This window comes from Pipistrellus kuhlii, unplaced genomic scaffold, assembly GCF_014108245.1.
Source record: "Pipistrellus kuhlii isolate mPipKuh1 unplaced genomic scaffold, mPipKuh1.p scaffold_m20_p_2, whole genome shotgun sequence".
NCBI classification, from domain to species: Eukaryota; Metazoa; Chordata; class Mammalia; order Chiroptera; family Vespertilionidae; genus Pipistrellus; species Pipistrellus kuhlii.
Window position 1 is genome coordinate 38,493,287 of NW_023425515.1, and position 18,416 is coordinate 38,511,702.

General features: G+C 43.0%; 1 protein-coding gene across 8 annotated transcripts in view; it reads right to left on the minus strand.

Moving 5' to 3' along the window:
- Nucleotides 1-18,416, minus strand: part of DGKG (diacylglycerol kinase gamma) — a 200,607-nt gene that overhangs the window by 42,534 nt on the left and 139,657 nt on the right. For all 8 annotated transcript variants that reach the window (XM_036445408.2, XM_036445410.2, XM_045583771.1 and 5 more), the window contains one exon: nucleotides 4,668-4,845. In XM_036445408.2, the coding sequence (XP_036301301.1) occupies nucleotides 4,668-4,845 (178 nt within the window). The remainder of the gene's footprint in view (nucleotides 1-4,667; nucleotides 4,846-18,416) is intronic.

An 18,416-nucleotide genomic window follows, 5' to 3' on the forward strand; every position in this document is an offset into this window, starting at 1 on the left:
AAAAAATCATATACTAAATACTTATCACCTTCCACTTATCACTTAGTGATAATTCTGATTAGTAGTGATCAAGTGCTCACATTGTTCCAGGCACTATGCTAAGTACCCTACATGGATGATCTTTTTTAACCCTCAAACATGCTGAGGGAGAGAGACTCAATTGTTTTCATTGTATAATATAGCAATGGTTCAGTGGAGAGGTTCAATGATTCAACCAGCATCACATGGCTGGTGGTGTGAAGGCCTGCGGTCTTCTAACTTCTAGTTCAATGTTCAGTCCCTTACTCTACACCGACTCTCAAGTACAAATCTTCTAAGTTATATTTGAATTACTTATCTGAAGATAGCCAGCACATCTCTTACTTATCAAAAGAGTTTCTAATGGTGAAATTCACAGTCTCACTAATACTCACATATGACTCTTTATGAGACTATCTCACCCCCAAGATTTTTCACTAAGTGCCTGTTCCTGTCCAGCTCCAGAATCTATTGCCCATTCCACTGGCAGACTGAGACAGGACCCCTTCCCCTTCTCCCCTTCCCTCCTACAATCATTTCTGTGGGACAATGTGAGCCAAGTAGGATGTTAGTCTTTGAAGGGAACACAAAGACAAATACATCCTCCCTGGTACTGGCAGAAGATATGATGAAGATGCGCTTGCCTATGGAGAAGGGAAACCAATATCAGTGTGCTGTCAAGTCAGAAGGTGAAATTAAATGCTCTAGGAATTCAGAGGCTGGACTCACATCCAGAGGCTCCAGGAAGGAGTGGGTCCTTGAGATGGGCCTTGTAGGAGGAGCAGAATTTAGAAAAGTAGATGTGGAGCCTTTCCTGGACTGGGTTATAAATTCTTCCCATTTTCTGAGTACCTGGCTTATAGAATACACACAGTAGGACTGCAAAAACATTTTCTAGCTGGATACTACCCATTTGGGGCTAGGCTAAAAATCATTGGCTTGGTTTTGATGCCACCACTGGACATGAATTATACAAGTTCTATCCCTGCTCTGGGCCTCTGTTTTGCCTCAATATGAAATAGGAATATGGATGGGAGTGGTTAGGTCCTTGCTCATGGTTTCCTGGTTAGACTTATGTTAATATATACAAAACTATTTACAAGCCAAAATGAAATACAAATATAAGAGACTGTCACTAATCTTATGGTGTTATGAAAACTAAAAAGAACCAATATCTATGTACTACTCATTTATCTAACAACCTTTTTAGACTAACTGCACTGAGTCAGGCACTGGGAATACAAAGCTGAATAATGTCCATCTTTCATCCTTGGAATATAAAAGGTCGAGGAAAGGAGACAGTAGGTACAGTACAATTGATGACATGAATTTAATGTGCTAGAACAAAGGCTGATCTGGAGTTTGGTATGAGTGCTGCTCTTTCTTGATGATAGTGCACTTAAATGGCAATACTAACGATAAAAACTTCAAAATCAGGAATTCCACTGTCATGTTCCAGCATGTAATACATATTCATCATCTTCATAAAAAACTAGGTGGTATTATGCCCATTTTATAGACAAGGAAGCTGAGACTCAGGGAGTTGAGGTCACTTTCTAAGGTTTATAAAACTATAAAGGGTAAATGTAAACCCAGGTCATTTAACTGCTTGGTGTTTTCCCCAGTTCCCCTTATTGCTTTCTAATCAGCCATTTTTTCTATAGAATTCATTCCATTCTAATCTTGGATGACCTTCTTTCTTGGATTGCTTTTCCGAGGAGAAAGATTTATGATAAGAAAGATTTGACACTAATCCCTTCTATTGCCATTTCCTCTTATACTTTCTATGATAAATTCCTTCCCTCCTACTACTCTCTTCTGACTCCTTCCTCATCTCCAATCCTAGTGAAATTACTAAGGAGTAAAGAATCCCCCCAAACGAACAGCATGCAGAGAGAGAGATTCTTGCCTTCTCAGCAGCTGGCCTATAAACTGTAGAACAAAACATACTGAAAGAAGGAAGAGATGGCCATACAATTCTGTTCAAGGAGTCCACAAGACCAAACTTGTCCATGTCTTAATTTTGTGGAGCCATAAAGAACATATAATCTATAGAAACTTATATGAATGTCAGCCTCACTTACTTTACAGATAATGAAAATTGAAAACCAAGAATGTGAAAGGACTTGCCCAACATCACATACTCATGAGAAGCAATATGAACCAGAACCCTGGTCTCTTGACTCCTAGGCCAATGTTTTTCCTCTAAATAGGTTGTCTCATTAGCTTTTCTCCATTAACATCTCAACTTACATGAGATCATGACCCTTTCAAAAAGAAAGCTCAATGTCAGTGTCTTTGCAAAGCCCAGAAGCCAGGGCCCCTTCTCAGCTTCTACTCTGCTTAGCTCATGACCTAGTCCAAAGAACAGGAAGTAGCTTCATTTTTAGCTCTGAAAGCACATTCTGGGAAAGGGGGATTTGGGGAAGACAGTTCCTGGACATGGTGGTCAAGAGAGATCAGCAGACACATTACTATTGCGTGAAGAGGAAGATACATAGTCAGATATGTAAAGGGAAAATGTTTCTTGAGTCTTAACCCAACCATGTGTTCATCAAGAGCTTTCTCAAGCCCCTGCTTGGGGGAGAGGAGGAGTCTTTGCAGATTCTCTTCTGATGGGGCTGGATGCCTATGTGGGGGTTGGGGGTGGGGCAAGAGCACTAGGACAGGAAAGTTTCCAGGAACTTTGTACACTTTCCAGTGCTCCCCTCACCCACTGCTAGCACCCACAACTTCCCTTGCCAAGGGAGGAAGGAGGAACGCATTATTCAGTTTAATAATTTACACAAGTTGGGAAGTTTACTGTGTGAAATAAAGGGGACTTAAGAAGGCAACAGATAAAAATTCTTGAGTCTTCTCTTTCAGGATGGAGGTGTGGCGAGGATCTCGCCTTGGGATATAACAATTTGGTTGTCTAATAAGATGGGTTCAAAACAAGCAAGTAACCTTTCCCTTTGGTGGTCAGCTGAGCTCTGTCTCCTTTTACTGGTGGGATTACATTCAATCTTAGCACCAATAGGTTGGGACAGACCTGGACTCATGGACACTTGTCTATGTCAGTGGTTCTCAAACCTGGCAGTTCATCAGAATCATCTGGGGAGCTCATTACCAGGAACCAGAGATTAATTAGGTAGATCTGTGCTAGGGCTCAGGAATCTTCATTTATAACAAGCAGGCCTGGTTTAAGAACTAATGGTCTGGTTCAACCCCTATCCATTCAGCTATTAAAATTTTACATATGATACAGGTTTTACAACAAAGAAAACAGAGATGTCAAAAGTGGGTTATTGGCAGCATTTGGACTCGATCCCAGCCTCTTGCCTCCTGGTGTGATGTCTTTACCAATGCCTCCCCAGCTCACCAGTCCATTGAGAACCACTGAGGATCAGTGGGGCCCTTTCCTCCAATCCACAGAGGAGTCAGAGCTGCCAGGAGCTCTGCTAAGTCTCCACTTGGTTCTTTCGTAGAAATGGCTGGGAAGAGATAGAGGTAAAGGTAATTTTAAGGGTGCTCTCAGAAGCCTGATGGGTTGAAAGGAGAAGGCACGACTGATGGCTTCTAAGGCACACTAACTGGTTGTTCCAGACAGAAAGAATAGTTTGTTCATGGAAGCAGTCTGCAGTGCTTGAGAAGCCAAAGGGAGTGAGGGGGGGAGTAGCAAAAGATGAAGTCTCAGAGGTGATGGGAGGCCAGACTATCTGGGGTCCTCCAGGCCATATGAAGATCTTTGGCTTTTATTCTGAGTCACTGCAGGACTTGGAGCATGAGGGTGGCATAATCTGACATATTTTTTCAGTGGTGGGACATACTCTACAGGGCAGGGGCACATGCAGGAAATTCAGTTAGGAGAATTTGCAGTAATCTCAGGGACAAAGGTGGTAGGAATGCAGTGGTGAGAAGTAGGTGGATCCCTTACTTTTAAAAGTAAAGCTAACAGATTTTCTGATCAATTGGATGTGAGATGTGCAATAAAAACGGGAGTCAAGGATGATGCAAAGTATGTTAACTCCAGCAACAGGCAGGTTGCTGTTATCATCAACTGAGATGGGGAAGGCTGTGGGTGGAGAAGGTTGGGGGAGGGACATCAGTTCTGTTTTGGATGAGCTGAGTCATTGGCACTCATGAGGTATTTAAATAAAGTCTCACCACTGGATGAGGTCATCAAGGGAGTGATTATAGACAGAAAAGAAAAGAGGGCTGGTGACCCTCCAGCGTTAAGAGGTTAGAGAGAAGATGGGGTGTTAACTAAAGAGAGTGAGAAAGAGTAACCAGTGGGTGGGTTAGGAGGAAAACCATGTGTGGAGTCATAGAAGCCACATCTTTTCAGGAAGAGGGAGTGATCAGTTGGGTCAAATGCCACTGGCAGGTGACGTGAGATCAAGGTTGAAAATGACTATTGGATATAAATATTGGAGGACACTTGTAACCTTGATAGGAGCAGCATTTGACTCTTGACCTCATGGAGTCCCACAATTTGACTATTGTCATTAAGAGCTCCATATTGTTAATTTTCTCTTCTCAATTAGGTTGTAAACTTTGCAACATCAGGGAGAATGAGTCAGTGTATCCCCAGAGCATGAATACCACCCACAGGAATACTCTCTCATCTGGGCACTGACCTAGAACAGGTTTCCTCATGCTTGACTTACCTTGGATGCAGAATTTCAGTTCCTTGGGGTCAGTGACAACCTTTCTGCTTTCCTGGATCACTGCCCGATTCTTCTTGGTTTCTCCCCAGAGATTGGTGCCACCATACATGCTTGGAATGTTGAGAATGGCAATGCCTTCAAGGAAGATGTTGCTCAGGTCCACCCCAACCCCGTCACACTGAGGGGAGGGGGAGAAAGAAAAGGTCATCTGTTAGTAGATATACTCAGTTCACTCCAATATAAGGCTGTGTGTGTGTGTGTGTGTGTGTGTGTGTGTGTGTATGGGGTCTCTCATGAAAGATGTGACTGGCCTGCAGCCACCAGCCTACTTCTGTAAGAAGCTGAATCCTGGGCAAAGTTGTTCAGGCCCTAATACTTTTGGCCATGGTAGTGAGATGAGGGAGATCCAGCCTTGGTCAGCTGTGGGGAAGAGGGGACATGGCTCCAGTGGTGTTATATAGGCTTTAGGGATGGTTCACATGACAATTAATTGCAAACCTGCTCTCCAGCCCCGCCTAATTATCACCAATTCTGACCTTCCCTAAACATTGTGAAGATTTGACAATACACTGAGCCCAGAACACACAGATTCTCAACAACGACAGGAAAGTTTCACTTACCACCTCTTATTTTTATCTCTCCTGTGAAAGTAGACTTTAAGACTTGGAAGGCTTTCAGAATTTGCTTGTCTCTGCATCTGTATCGTAAGTGCAATTTTGGCATATGTGCTTGCTGACGTAGCACAGTTTTTATTTATTTATTTTGTTATCCAATCTCCACCACCTGAATTACCCTCCAGGTACAAAAGGCCAGAAGGCTTGAATTTGCCTGTCTCATATACAGATAAAGTCAGACCACTTTGCCATAATGTTTTCCAGTGCAGGAAGAACTGTATTAGCTTTGATCCTTGTTCATCAGGATTGTGGGTAGTTTACTTCATTTACAGAAGCAAAAACTGGACCCAGAGAAGTGAGCTAAGGTTGCACAGCCAATAAATAACAGAACAGGGGCTCTAAGTTTGGGAATTTCACTACAAAGCCCAAGCTTTTCATCTTGCTTATTGTGAGTCAGGAAAAATCAACAGCATGCAACTAAATCCCATGGTCTTCAAGGTTATCTACAAATCTAAACTTCTAGAGATTTCTCAACAGAGGAGAAATAGAAAGGTGTGGCTTGTTGCCATTCATATTTGTTTACCTTCTGATTTCTTTGACGCTCTTAATTTATTGTTCTTTATCCCCATGGATTGTTTTACCAATTATAAAATGGAATAGAGTGAGCTCCTCTGGTAAGTATGAACTCATTGGTTCATTGTGAAATTCTGATTATTTGAAAGGTCTCTTTATGTTGAACCACATGCTCTTTCTTCTTGGCTTCTGCCCAGAAGTCCTATTCTCCCTTCTGAAGCTCAATAAAATGACCCTTGTTGCTCCTCCATGGGGACAGCTCACCAGATGCATGATGCAATCATCATCATTGCGCATATGTGTTAAGTATTGCCACCTTCCAGGTGAGCTTTTATATACACCTCATTTATTACCTTTATAACAATCTTATATGTTAGTTACTATGACTACTCCCTTTTTACATTTGGGGAAACTGAAGCACAGTTAAGTAACTTGCTTAAAGTAATAGAACTTACAAATGGAAGTACACAAATCTGATGGCAGATAGTAGGGGCCCATGTCTTAACCACTCCTGTACTTCTCTTTCCTCTTGCACCATTTTGGTTGTGTCTTTTCTGGGGTGAGCATTGTCAACTCTCTCAGTCCCTTCCTGTAGGACTTGGTTTTTCAAACATCCCCCATCCTCATTGCCCTGATTTGCACACACTACAGTTTGTTATTCTGTAAGGCCCCCAGCATTAAAAGGAACACCAATGACAGGATCCAATGGCACAGTGGCAATGGCAGGAACACTAGTTGGGCTGGGATCCTATGACACTATGATACAAGGAATGAGATAATGAGCCTATAAGGGCTCAAGACATGCCTCCCATTTTCATTATCCCTATTTGTACATATGGTCAAACTTGCACTAGCTCTTTGGTTAGCAGTTAAATGATAGCTGTATCAGTTTAGCTTGAATGGGTAGTCATATACGTCACCTACACCCTGATCCCATCACCTATTTCTTTGCCAGCTCTTCCTTATCCTGAACTTATAAGGTATTGAAAAAAAAAAATAACTTAGACATAGGGCTTTACATTTATGTCAATTAATTCCATCTGGCTTTCAGCCCAGGCCTAGTCTAGTCCATCTAATTTAATTTAAATCTTCATTCTATGACCTTTTGCCATAGCATCCCTATCATTTGGGGATTAAGTCATTAATACATGTATATAAGGGGCAAAAAAACAGGGACTACATTCTCTCTTTGGTCAGTTTAACACATCATACATTGTGCACCAAATAGCCCTAGGGTTGTGGCTATCATACTGGGGCTGCATCCTCTGGACTGAACTGTCAACAGCCCACTTTTAATTTCAGTGTGGAATCATGGGACTTTGAGATGAGAGGGACCCAAAAGAACATACTCCATCTTTCATAAATAAGGCCCAGCACAGTTAAGGGACTTGGCCTGTGGTCACCCAAGTTACTATTGGTGGAGCTAGACTAGTATCCTGGTCTCCAGACCTCAATTCTGTGTTCTTTCCACTAAAACCTAAGACGTTGTGCTCAGATCAAATAATATTTCCTAACTGACCACTCTACAATCCCTATCAGAAAAAGAATAAGAGAACTCATATACTTTCCATGCTCTTTTTTGCTTCAAACATCATCTAACACTGTGTTTGACCTTCAGCTGGCTTTTGTGCATTCACATCTGGTTACATGCCCATCCCGTGCCTTTGTGTGTATGTGCGCTGTCCCCTGAAGGCACGGGCTCAATCCAGACCGCCCTGTTGCAATTGGGTAATTCTTTTTTACATCTTTTCCTTCTTCCTCTCAATAGAATTAATGACTTGTTAGGAGTTTATTTTGAAATGTCTTCCATCATTTCATCCTTTATGCACATATTCTTATTTAGGAATGTAGGCTAGAATCTTCACTGAGCCAGACTTTACTTTTCTCCAAACGCTCTGAAAAGAGCTTTGCTCGGGTCTTTGCTCAGTATTGTCTTTGTGTGTCCTACACAACACCGTCACTTTCCCTGTTGGTTGTTGTTACTTCTGCTGCACCTCAGTTTCTTCATTGCTGGCCAAAATGCCCCCTCCCTTCTGAGAGGAAATAGTAATAATATTTGTAGCTCAAGATTAGGCACTGTGCTTGTCCTTCACTTACATTCTCTCCTGGGATTCTCACATGAGTGCAACGAAGGAGGCATAATTACTACCCACAACTGACAAGGTATCACAGGGGTAAAGGGCTTACTCATGATCACTCAACTTCCACTCTACAAGCTGCCAGAGCTAGACTGCAGAGCCCAGCAGTCAGGTGCCAGATCCTACCTTGGAGATGAAAGTCAGTGACGCAAATCGAGACTTTGGCTGATGCTAGACTTATAGCAAAATTAAACTTCCAGCTGTTATTTAAGTAACTGACATTTCCCACCACTACTCTGTCTTGTAGAGTACTTAGAGCAGTTATGGCACATCATTGTTGAAGATAAGTATTATTATATCTTGCCTCTGTGCCAACTTTGTTAAAAAAAAAAATTACCATTAGCACAGCATAGTTCTTGGGACATAGATTCCACAAATCACCTTTCTTCCCTATTGCAGTGTTAAGTGTATCTTGCCCCTTCCATCTCCAGTCATACGAGCTAGGAGTGTTAACTTTAATTTGGTTAAGTCAACCTCTCTCTGGAAGAGCCAACAGTCCTCACTCTGTTTTCTGAAAAATTGTCCCTTTCCCCCATTATCTCCTTGAAAATAGAAGAGGTGAGAGGAGCCTGGAGACTATTGGACAGTAGATGCCCCCACCCTTGGAATGTACCTATTTGGAAGCCAAAAGGCAATGCAGTGTTGGAAAGAGGTTGCCTGGGCTTGGAGATTGAAAGACATGAGGTGACTAGTAAGTAGTTCCTTCACTTACCCTCGTTGGGTTTTAATTTGTCATTTGTAAGATGTCGGTGGGATGGAGGAATAAACAATTCTTCAGGGGTTGATTAGTCTCTGGGAGGCAGTAACATTCCATATTCTTTGCATTATTATTACAGTTATTAGTATTTCCTGTGCCATGAAACATATTTCGGCCTGAAATCATTCTCCCACTACCTGAAACCTTGCTGGTAGCATTCTAATGACTCTGTTGCCGGACTTATGCCAGTCAATCAAAGCCTTGACACCCATATCTGCATGCCCAGTCTTCAGAGTTCGTGAACTAGACAACACATATTGATTTCTTTCAGAACCCCAGGCCCATCTAGGTCTCTGGAAAGGTGGAAAGCGTTTAGGAAAGTGAGCCAACAGTGGTACATTGTCGGCTTAAATGGAGCATAGGCCCTCGGGCCTCCCAGGCGGGTTTCTGAGCTAAATCCTCCACCAGTTCCATGACGTCATCCGTCCCCCTCCTGCTGCTCCCACTCTGGGGGCTTCCAAGGAGAGCGCAAGGAAGGCGGCGGTCCCAGCGGGCGCCTTCAGCCATCCCTTAATTTGGAATTGTGCCAGTCGATTCCCCTCGAAGGCCAGGCTGTGCTGCAGCGAACTCAGGTATTTATAGATCAGTTTGGAGCGGAAACAGAAAGCTCTTGTCCCGGGCAGCGAGCGCGCACACGCCTGCAACCCTGCTCCCAAGGTGCGTGGGAGGCAAGGTGCAGGGCCGCGGCTGCAGGCTGGGGTGGGGCGAGGTGCATCGAGGCCAGCCCTGCTCCAGCCCCCTTGGAAGCGGTTCAAGAATCTGCCCCAACACAGGCCTGGAGCAGAGCGGCCGGCGCCCGCCCGCCTCCTCCCAGGCCTGGCTGCGCTGCCCGCAGCTGTCGGCCACGCTCTACATGGGTTCCTTTTGCGCAGACGATACCCACACTTCTGGTTTCTCTCTGAGCCAAGGATGGTTTGTTTGTTTGGTAGAGGCCCGGTGCATAGGTAACCGGAAACTTGGTTACGAAGCCAAGGCGCAGTTATGTGCACACTAAATGCACTAGGAATTCGTATTTATCTTCTCCCTCCCAATCCACTGTCCCGCCGCCCCGCCCCATTTCGAATCTTAAAATCCACATAACTCTGGGCAGAACTAGGAACCGCCAAGTTATCTGTGCTCTCTGAAAGGAACAGAAAACAGAGGGCGTGAGAGAGGGAGGGCATTGATGCTTCCCTGCCAGGCTGTGGACTTTTCCACCCCACTCCCTCCTCTCTGCGCCCCCAACCCCCTTTCCCCGCCCCTTCCCTTCTCAGTGACCTGAAAAGGCTGCGGATCTAAACTTTCTCTCCCCTGAGCAAGGCCGCCTCCATTTCAGCCCTGTGGATCCTATTTCTGAAGGTCCGCAGAGAAGGAGATCCCATAATTTATTTGATGACCTGTTTCAGTTTTTAGCAACTAGGAAATTCTCCCTTCTTCTAACCTCGATTCACAGTGCCACCATCATAGGGATTTTCTCTGGGTTAGAGTGCAGATCTTTTTTTTTTTTTTTCATGCTCTGCCATTGGGTTGTGTCTGCTGTCTGGAATGACCTCTCCCAGCCCAGACTAACTCAGTCCGCAATGGCTCTGGAAGTACTTTCCCCTTTCAGCTTAAAATGTTCTTTCTTAGGTTTCCTGCATTATGTAATTTGTTCTTCCCACATTTGATTTTTTCTTTTTAAATCTTGTTTAAACTCTACCCCAGTTCATTTCCCCACCTCTATACCAAACTATTTTATAGCAAAACCCTGATACTATAGCATTTAATCTATAAATACTTCTGTATGTATCTTTAAATAATACTCTTAGCAAAAAAAGAATTACCTCAATACCATTATTACTATTAGAAAGTAACAATAATCCCCAAATATCAATAACTATCCAGTAATTGTTCAAATTTCCTCTGTAGTTTCATTTAAAAAAATAATTGGTTGGTCTGAAAGGTCTACAAATTAAATTTGGTTATTATGTCTTTTCATGTTTTTTTAAAATTTATTTTTATTTTTTTATCTATAAGTTCCCCATGTTTTCTCCCCCTTGTCTTTTAATATTTATTGAAGGAAATGGGTTATTTGTCCCATAGAACTCTGCTTCCAAGATTTTAATGTGGGTACAAATCACTGCAGGATTATTAAAGTGCAGATTCTGATTCAGGCAGTCTGAGGTAGGGCCTGAGACTCTGCATTTCTACATACTCTCTTGTAATATGATGCTGTGTGTGGGATGGACCACACTTTGAGAAATAGGCTGTAGTGTTCCCTAGATTCTGGATTTTTTCTGATTGCATCTGAAGTGTCTTTTAAACATATTCTCCGTCTGTCTACTCTGTTTTCACTAAATTGATACTCTTAGATCAGAGGCCTGATCAGATCCAGGGTTTGAATCCTTTTGGCAAGAATACTTTATCAGTGGAGTTGTATATTTCCCATTGCATCTCATTAGGAGTCATACAGTTTGCTTGTCTCATTTTTTGGATGTTAGATTGGTTAGTAAATTCAGGTGTTGTCATCCTGAATCTTCCATTATGGAGATCGTAATCAGGGGAGGATGATCCCTGCCTAGATCCATTACCACAGTTCCCCTCAGGACACCTTAGCATCCTTTCTCTGCCTTTTTTCCAAATCTCTACAAATGTCATCTTCATGAATTCTTCCCTGTCCACTCTCCAAGAAAGGGTCTCTCTCCTTCTCTCTTCTCTGTATACATGTTCTCATGGAACCAGAGGCCTGAAGAGTCTTGAAAGGTCATTCAGTGCAGTCACCTCATTTTGTAGCTGAGAAAAATGAAATTTCAAGAGATGAAAGAAATGGCCCCAGCCACACAGGTAATTAGAGTCAGAATATCTAGAATTAGACCTTTGTTCATTTGGATTGGCTACCAAAAGGTCCTGAGTGATTTTGTAAAAAGGAGTTTTTTGGCAGCTGGATGAGGGCCAAAGCACAGAAAGCCAGATGGAACATTAGATTTGGTAATCTCTAATTACCAAAATGAGAACAATGAGACCTAAAGCTGGTAACTGACCTTTCCAGATTACACAACTATCTCTTCAAAGAGCCAGGGTTTAACTAGGGACTTCAGATGAGTAGGAGTGATAGTGAGGGAAGAGAGTCAGAATTACCATGTGGTTGGGTGACAAATGGGGCTAGAGAGAGCGAAGATTTGATCTAAAAGGGTAATATGATTGAGGAAAAGGTTTTTCATGGATGACTGAGGCAGAGAAGATACTCAATGACTACGGGTGGGATGAGTGCCTACAGAGAGGAGGAAGTTGGGAATGCCTAGGATAGGAAGTAGGTGGAGTGGAGGAGAAGATGCTGAACATAGTGGCAGGCCAGAGGTCTGGGGATGATACTGGAGTCCTTTCCCAAGTGAGTGAGACATGCGGTGGGGCATCTTTTGAAGAGGGATGTTAGAAAGTGCTTGGCATGATTTAGGGAAAATAATGTTTCAGTTACAGTGAGGAGGAAGGGAAAAGACTGAGGAAGATGTGGATGACATCTGGACACACTTGAATATGGGTTCTGATGAGCTGCGAGGGGATGGGCAGAAGGATAGAATGGCTTCCCTCCATGCTTGACAGAAGCAGTTGACATAAAGACCTAGCCAAGATCACTGCTCCCACCTTTTTTGAGGGATCAGGATGCTGATAGCCATTAGGTGAAGGGAAAGCACCCGCATACCATTCTGTATAGCCCCAGGGTCCAGTAGGATCCTGGTAAGGTTGGGCTGGAAGTATTCATTTACAGTGGGGACATTTCTGCTTTGAAAGGTGGGGAGGATGTTCTCTCTGTGAACTGGTCGGCCAGATTGGAATGTAAGTTAGATTCTGGGAAGCCTGGGTGCATTGGAGCAAGGTCCCATTTAGTTTGGAAAGAGGAAAGTAGTTGAGGAAGAAGAGTGTTAGCTGGGTTCTAGCAAAGGCCAGACATAGTACCTGACACAGATTTGCTTATAGGCCATAGAGTTGGGCCTACTTGCTTTTGTTTCTGCTGTATTCACCACCTAAATTGCTCATCAACTCTTTTAGGCCTATTAAATTCTACCCTTCCAGCTCCTTCTCTGAATTTTCATTGCTTTGTTTTTGTCTCATTGGGAATGCATATTCTGACATGTCTTATGCATATTTGCCAGTTCCCAGGAGACAGTAAGCTCTCAGAGGGTAGAGCCCATATGTTAATTACACTGCTCTGTATTCTCCATAGTTTCTGGCATGTCTTACTCACATCAGATGTCCAATATAACTATTTGTTAATTGAAAGAAAGAACAGATGGAGAAATCCCAAAATGGAAATGAAGGTGTTCCTTAAAGGACCTGATAAGTTTTTTGTTCCTTCCAGATGAATCCCCATAACTTCCCAGGATAAATATATTGACAGTATAAAGTGGACTGAGTGTCCAGGTTAGGAAGAGATATGGAAGGTTAACCCAAGTCTGAAAGGAGTGGTCCTCTGATCACAGCTAAGGGAAATCTACATCTGAACAATTGGTAACAAGAATAGGGTACATGGAGCACAGTTTATATGAGAGCCATTAAGAGACAGAAGACAAAAGTATCCATCAAGGATGATGAGAACCTACGTACTTTGTGCTAGACCCTGGGGATAGAATAGAAATGGGACAAAATTCCTGTGTTCAAGGTACTCCCAGCAGGTCAAAACTAGAGGCAGTGGTGTGCTGCTAAATGCTTCTCATAAGGATCTCCAGAAAAAAAGGAGAAGAAGAAGAACAAGCAGCAGCTCTGATTGTGGTGTTCCCTGCTGTAAATGCTCTCACTATGGCCAGTTTCAAGCTACCTACATGAAACCAGTGTTGGGAAGAGATGTGCTATCAAGCAAGCCGGCTTCAGCACACCAGGGAAAGGAAGTAGATGTCTGCATATCTGCAGGGCCTATGGCCAGGATAGAGAAATTTATTGGGAGTGAAAGAAAAGCAGCCAGGGCGAACAATGATGTCTATTTTCTCTAGAGAAGCACTGGAGTGAATGTTTTTATTGTCAATAATATGTGCCTCCTGAGGGAAGAAAAGGCGATAAATTGAGTGTCGTTGGTGAGTGGTGATAGCATTATTGGAAAGACAGTCTAGTACAATTTTAAAAATTGGCCTGGTATGTAGGTAAATCTGATAGGACAGTGGCTTCCTTGCATTCAGAGGGGATGTTTTATATTATTTTAGGATCTAATGTCTGCTGAGGGCAGTTAGATACTAATACTAATACACACATATGTTATATGGTAACATTAATATATATCATTTATTAAGTAACATTATAAACTAGGCACTTCAAATGCCAAACCTTGCAACCCTACAGTATTAGTATTTGTGGCCTTATTTTTACAGATGAAGAAATATTGACTCAATGAAACTAAGGAAGGTCCTTCTTTTCCAAATTTATTTAGGTTCGTGGTAGACTTCATGAATTTGCAGGTTTCCTGAATGAAATGTGAATGACAAGAACAAGAAGACAGCTCAACTTATAGAGTATCTTGTGTGCTATTACCTAAGAAGTCATTTTTTGAATATTCTAGATGCAAGGGATTTGCTTCTTCATTTTAAAGAGGACACTGGAGAAATATGGAGTCTATCAAGAGAAGAGTGGTCAGGATAGTCATGGGTCTGTTCATCGAGTCATATAAGGGACTGGGGATGATGAGTTCAGAAGATCAATACTAGACCACATGGAGGATAGATCTTCAGCCCAATGAAGGGCAATCATGTGGAAGAGCAAGAAGGCATGTTTTGTGTGCCACCAGAGAGCAGACATAGGCCCAGTGGATGGGGAATTCAGTGCTATATCCCACAAACAGTTATTATGCACTTATTTCAAACTTTGTGCTAAGTGCCAACAAGGGAAGGATATGGTGATGAATGGGTCACACATCCTTGTTCCACATTGGGAAGAACTTTCTAAAATTCTGAGCTGTCCAGCAATGGAACAGGCATCTGGAAAAGTAGTGAGCTGCCTATCCTTGTAGTATTCAGGAGGAGGCTGGATGTGCATTCAGGAGAATGTGCCAAAAATGAGTTTATTGAGTGGTAAGTGGGACTAAATCCCCTTCCCGATCAGAGATTCAGCGTCTGTGTTCAGCTTTGCTTTGGCAGGCTAGAGTGGTGCTCTGAAAAAAAGTGTCATCTGATTTCCCGCCTCCCCACGCTTCCCCCCAGCTTTCCCCACCCAGATGCGCACTCTGCTTTCTCTGACAGTGAGCTCTGGTGGGCCAGTGAGACTGGAAGGTGGCTGCCATGGGTGACAGGGATGATGCAGTTTTGGCGGGTTTGTGTGGGTTCAAGGAATGCAGCATTGAAGCCATGTACACACAACCTGCTTAAGAACATCCCATGGGCAGAAAATGTTTTCTTCCTCTTCAGCCCTCCTCTGTTGCTGTGCCAGGCGGGCACAATGGTGCCTTTCAGAGGGGCAGCTGGAAGGGGGTGTTGGCAGGGAGGCTGGAAGTAGAACATTGCAGCTGGGGGGAACCAAATTCATTTCCAGGAGCAAACCTGCTCTGGGTGCCAGTTTCCAAAACAAAACTGCTATTTCTGAGAGCTCATGGTGGTGGGTTGTCTCAGAGTTGGACAGAGGGCAAAGCCATTTCCTATCCACTGTTCCACCCTCCCAAGTTAGAGAAACCTGGTGTGTTGAGGCATTCTTGCTCTGGATGCAAATTAATAGGCTTTTTGGTCAGCTGGGGAGCTCGGGCTAACTTGAGTTGGATGGGGCTCTCTGAGGGGTCAGACTTTCCAGCAGACAGAGCAGGCTAATGGCCATAGGGACTGGCAGGGCTCAGAGGCAAAAGGCCTCCAGGCCATTAGATAGGGCTCAGAATGGAGATCCCATTCTTCTGTCTTTCAGGATTATTTCCCCTGCCCCTTAGCTGCCTGGCACCCTTGGTGCCATATGGGCTCTGCCCACTCACTGTCTTAACTCCTTTTGGTGGGAAAGAGGTGGGAGAACTCTGGCATTTCCTGTCCTGGGTTCACAGTTGTCCCACACCCTCTGCTACTTTCAAAGGTCCCAGCAACAGCTCAGAGATGGGCGTGGGAGGTTGGAGTGCCAGACTGCAGGCTCAGCCATCTCCCCTTTTGTGTTACAAATGCAGCCAGGTGGGTCCCTTTTATATTGGTGGCTTCCAACAAAAAATACCTCAAGTGGTAATTTCTATTAGTGTTCACACTAATTATGAGATTTTTCACACGTTGATTCAATTTTACAATCAATATAGAGCAATTACTTCATTTCAGGCATTGTGCTGGGCCTGGGGATACAGAAGGAATAAGATAGAGTCCTTGCTTCAGAGAGCTGAGTGCCATGTCCCAGTGGGAACCCCATTACTAGCTCAGTAGGCATACCCATGAACTAGGTGGACCATGGAAGGGTAGTGCTGTAATATTATCGGGGCATGTGCGCTTGAAACTCAGCTGAGCTTGGAGTACTTCTTATCTTTCAGGAACTCAGTTTTCTTATGTAAATAATGGGAATAATACACACCATACAGAGTTGTTATGAAGATTAAATAAGGTGATGTATGCAAGCGCTGGGACAGAACTTGTTGCAAGATCAGTGTTCCCTAAGTGGCTGCTGTTGTTATTAATTTGTTGGTCCTAAGAACTTGAGATATAACATGTATGTGTGCACAGTGGTAGTTATCTGATCCCTTGTTAGATTATGTGCTCTTCCTAAAATAGTCAATTCTTCTAACTCCTTAATTCCTCTTAGGATCAACAAGTTTATGACCTCACTGACGAACGTAGATAAATAAAAACCTATGGGATGTATTGTCTATAATATTTTCTGTTTGTTTCTGTTGTAGAAGCAGAAAAAGATTAAAATAGTTCTATTCCCTGAGATCTCTGAGTCTCCTGAGTGTAGAAATGAAGATCACAAATTATTTCCAATATTCTAAAAAGTCTAAGAGAAATAATATATTTGCCACTGACAGCCCCAATTTCATTATCACTTAAAACATGCATTTGCTTGGGAAAAGTTATTGTTTCACTAAGGGACCTCGGCAGTAGAAAAGTTAAGCTTGCTGGGGCAGAGGTTAGCCTGGAGATCTTCCAGGAACCTTTTACTCTAACCTGCTGAGTCATGTGACCCCAGCCTCCATTTTCTGATCCCTGCTTGGGCCTTGTCTATCCACTGGGCTGAATTCTCGTGCTTTGTGAAATGTAGGCATGGGAATTCATTCTTAAAGGTTATCCCAAAGTCCTTGGAAGATACGAAGTATGGATAGCCAGGAGTCTGAAGACAAAGAAAATCAAAGCAATTCACGAAGAACAAAGGAAATGAAAAACAACAACAACAACAACAAAAAGCATATGGGTGAATGGAGGCTAAAGTGAAATACAGGGTACACATTTGAAGGAAATAAAAAAGCTGGTCACTTAAGAGAGAGAAAACGTTATGTGTCAGAAACTGCAACAAACAATGGAATGTTATAGAGAAATAATTTCTTCCTAGAGGGCTCAAAGACTTTAAGGATCAGTGAAGAAACTTATAGTCAGTGCATGGCTAAATGAGATAGAGAGATAGGGAGCATGAAGCTGGGTTTAAAAATGGGTAAGGATTTAAGAACTCAAAGAATCACAGAGGTCCTCTAGAAGCCTGCATTTAGAGAAACAAGAGGTAATATAGGGTTGAAGCAAGGCCCATATAACAGTGCTGATTCCTAATGGTGAGATTGTGGGTGGTTACTTTTCTGTTCTGTCCCTCCATAGTTTAAAATGTTCTACCATGAATTTGTATTACTTTTATAACCAGGAAAAGACTTCATTGGACATAGCAGGAGGGAGCAGGAAGAAACAGACGTAGGGGCATCTGGACTAGAGAGAACTGTAGGATGAGCAAGAAGAGGAAATCTGAAGTGGCAAGTGCTGCCTTGGGTGCTCTCACCATGAAGATGGTCCTGGAATGATGGAGTCAATGCATTTGGCTGAGGAAGGAAAAGGCCAGAAGTGACTATCTCTCCAAGGCCCATTCCAGCCTTCCTTTTGACTTTAGGGTTTGATGCATAATCAGAATGTTGCCTTTCATTTTTCCATGAACTCAAAATCCCTTCCAATGCTTTTCTCAGCTTTCCCTTCCCCATGAATGTGTTTTCATTTCATCTCTCTTGGGATGACTATGGCTGGGTAGATGGGCTGAGCACCTGGCCAGTTCCCACCTTCATCACTCCAAGCTCTGCAAGGCCCCACAAGCCTATGCTGAGAAGTGATGATGCCAGAAGAAGCCAAGATGATTGAAGATCTTTCCCCTCTAACTTAAAAGTGTGCAATATTGCAGGTGGATACCGAGATAGAATAAGAGAATGCCCCCAGTTGGAGCTGGAGAGCCATGTATTCTCTTCTGCCACTTATTGGCCAACCTGTAAAATTCTTGATTCCTCTCTCTCTCTCTCTCTCTCTCTCTCTCTCTCTCTCTCTCTCTCTCTTTTAAAGAAACAATGGCACTTGGTTGTATTGGAATCACTAAAGGTATCTGCCCAACCTGAAAGTAATCAGATTCATTGTTTATTCAGCTTCTTTACATGCACATGGCTGTGCTAAGTATGTAAGTTTTAGAATTTATGATTCTCAAAGACAGGGCCAATATCATGATAGGGATTAAATATCCCCAGCATTGTGTCCAGTATACTCCCTTTTGTAAAATTAAATTTTTTAAAAATTGAGATGAAATTCACATAATACAATAT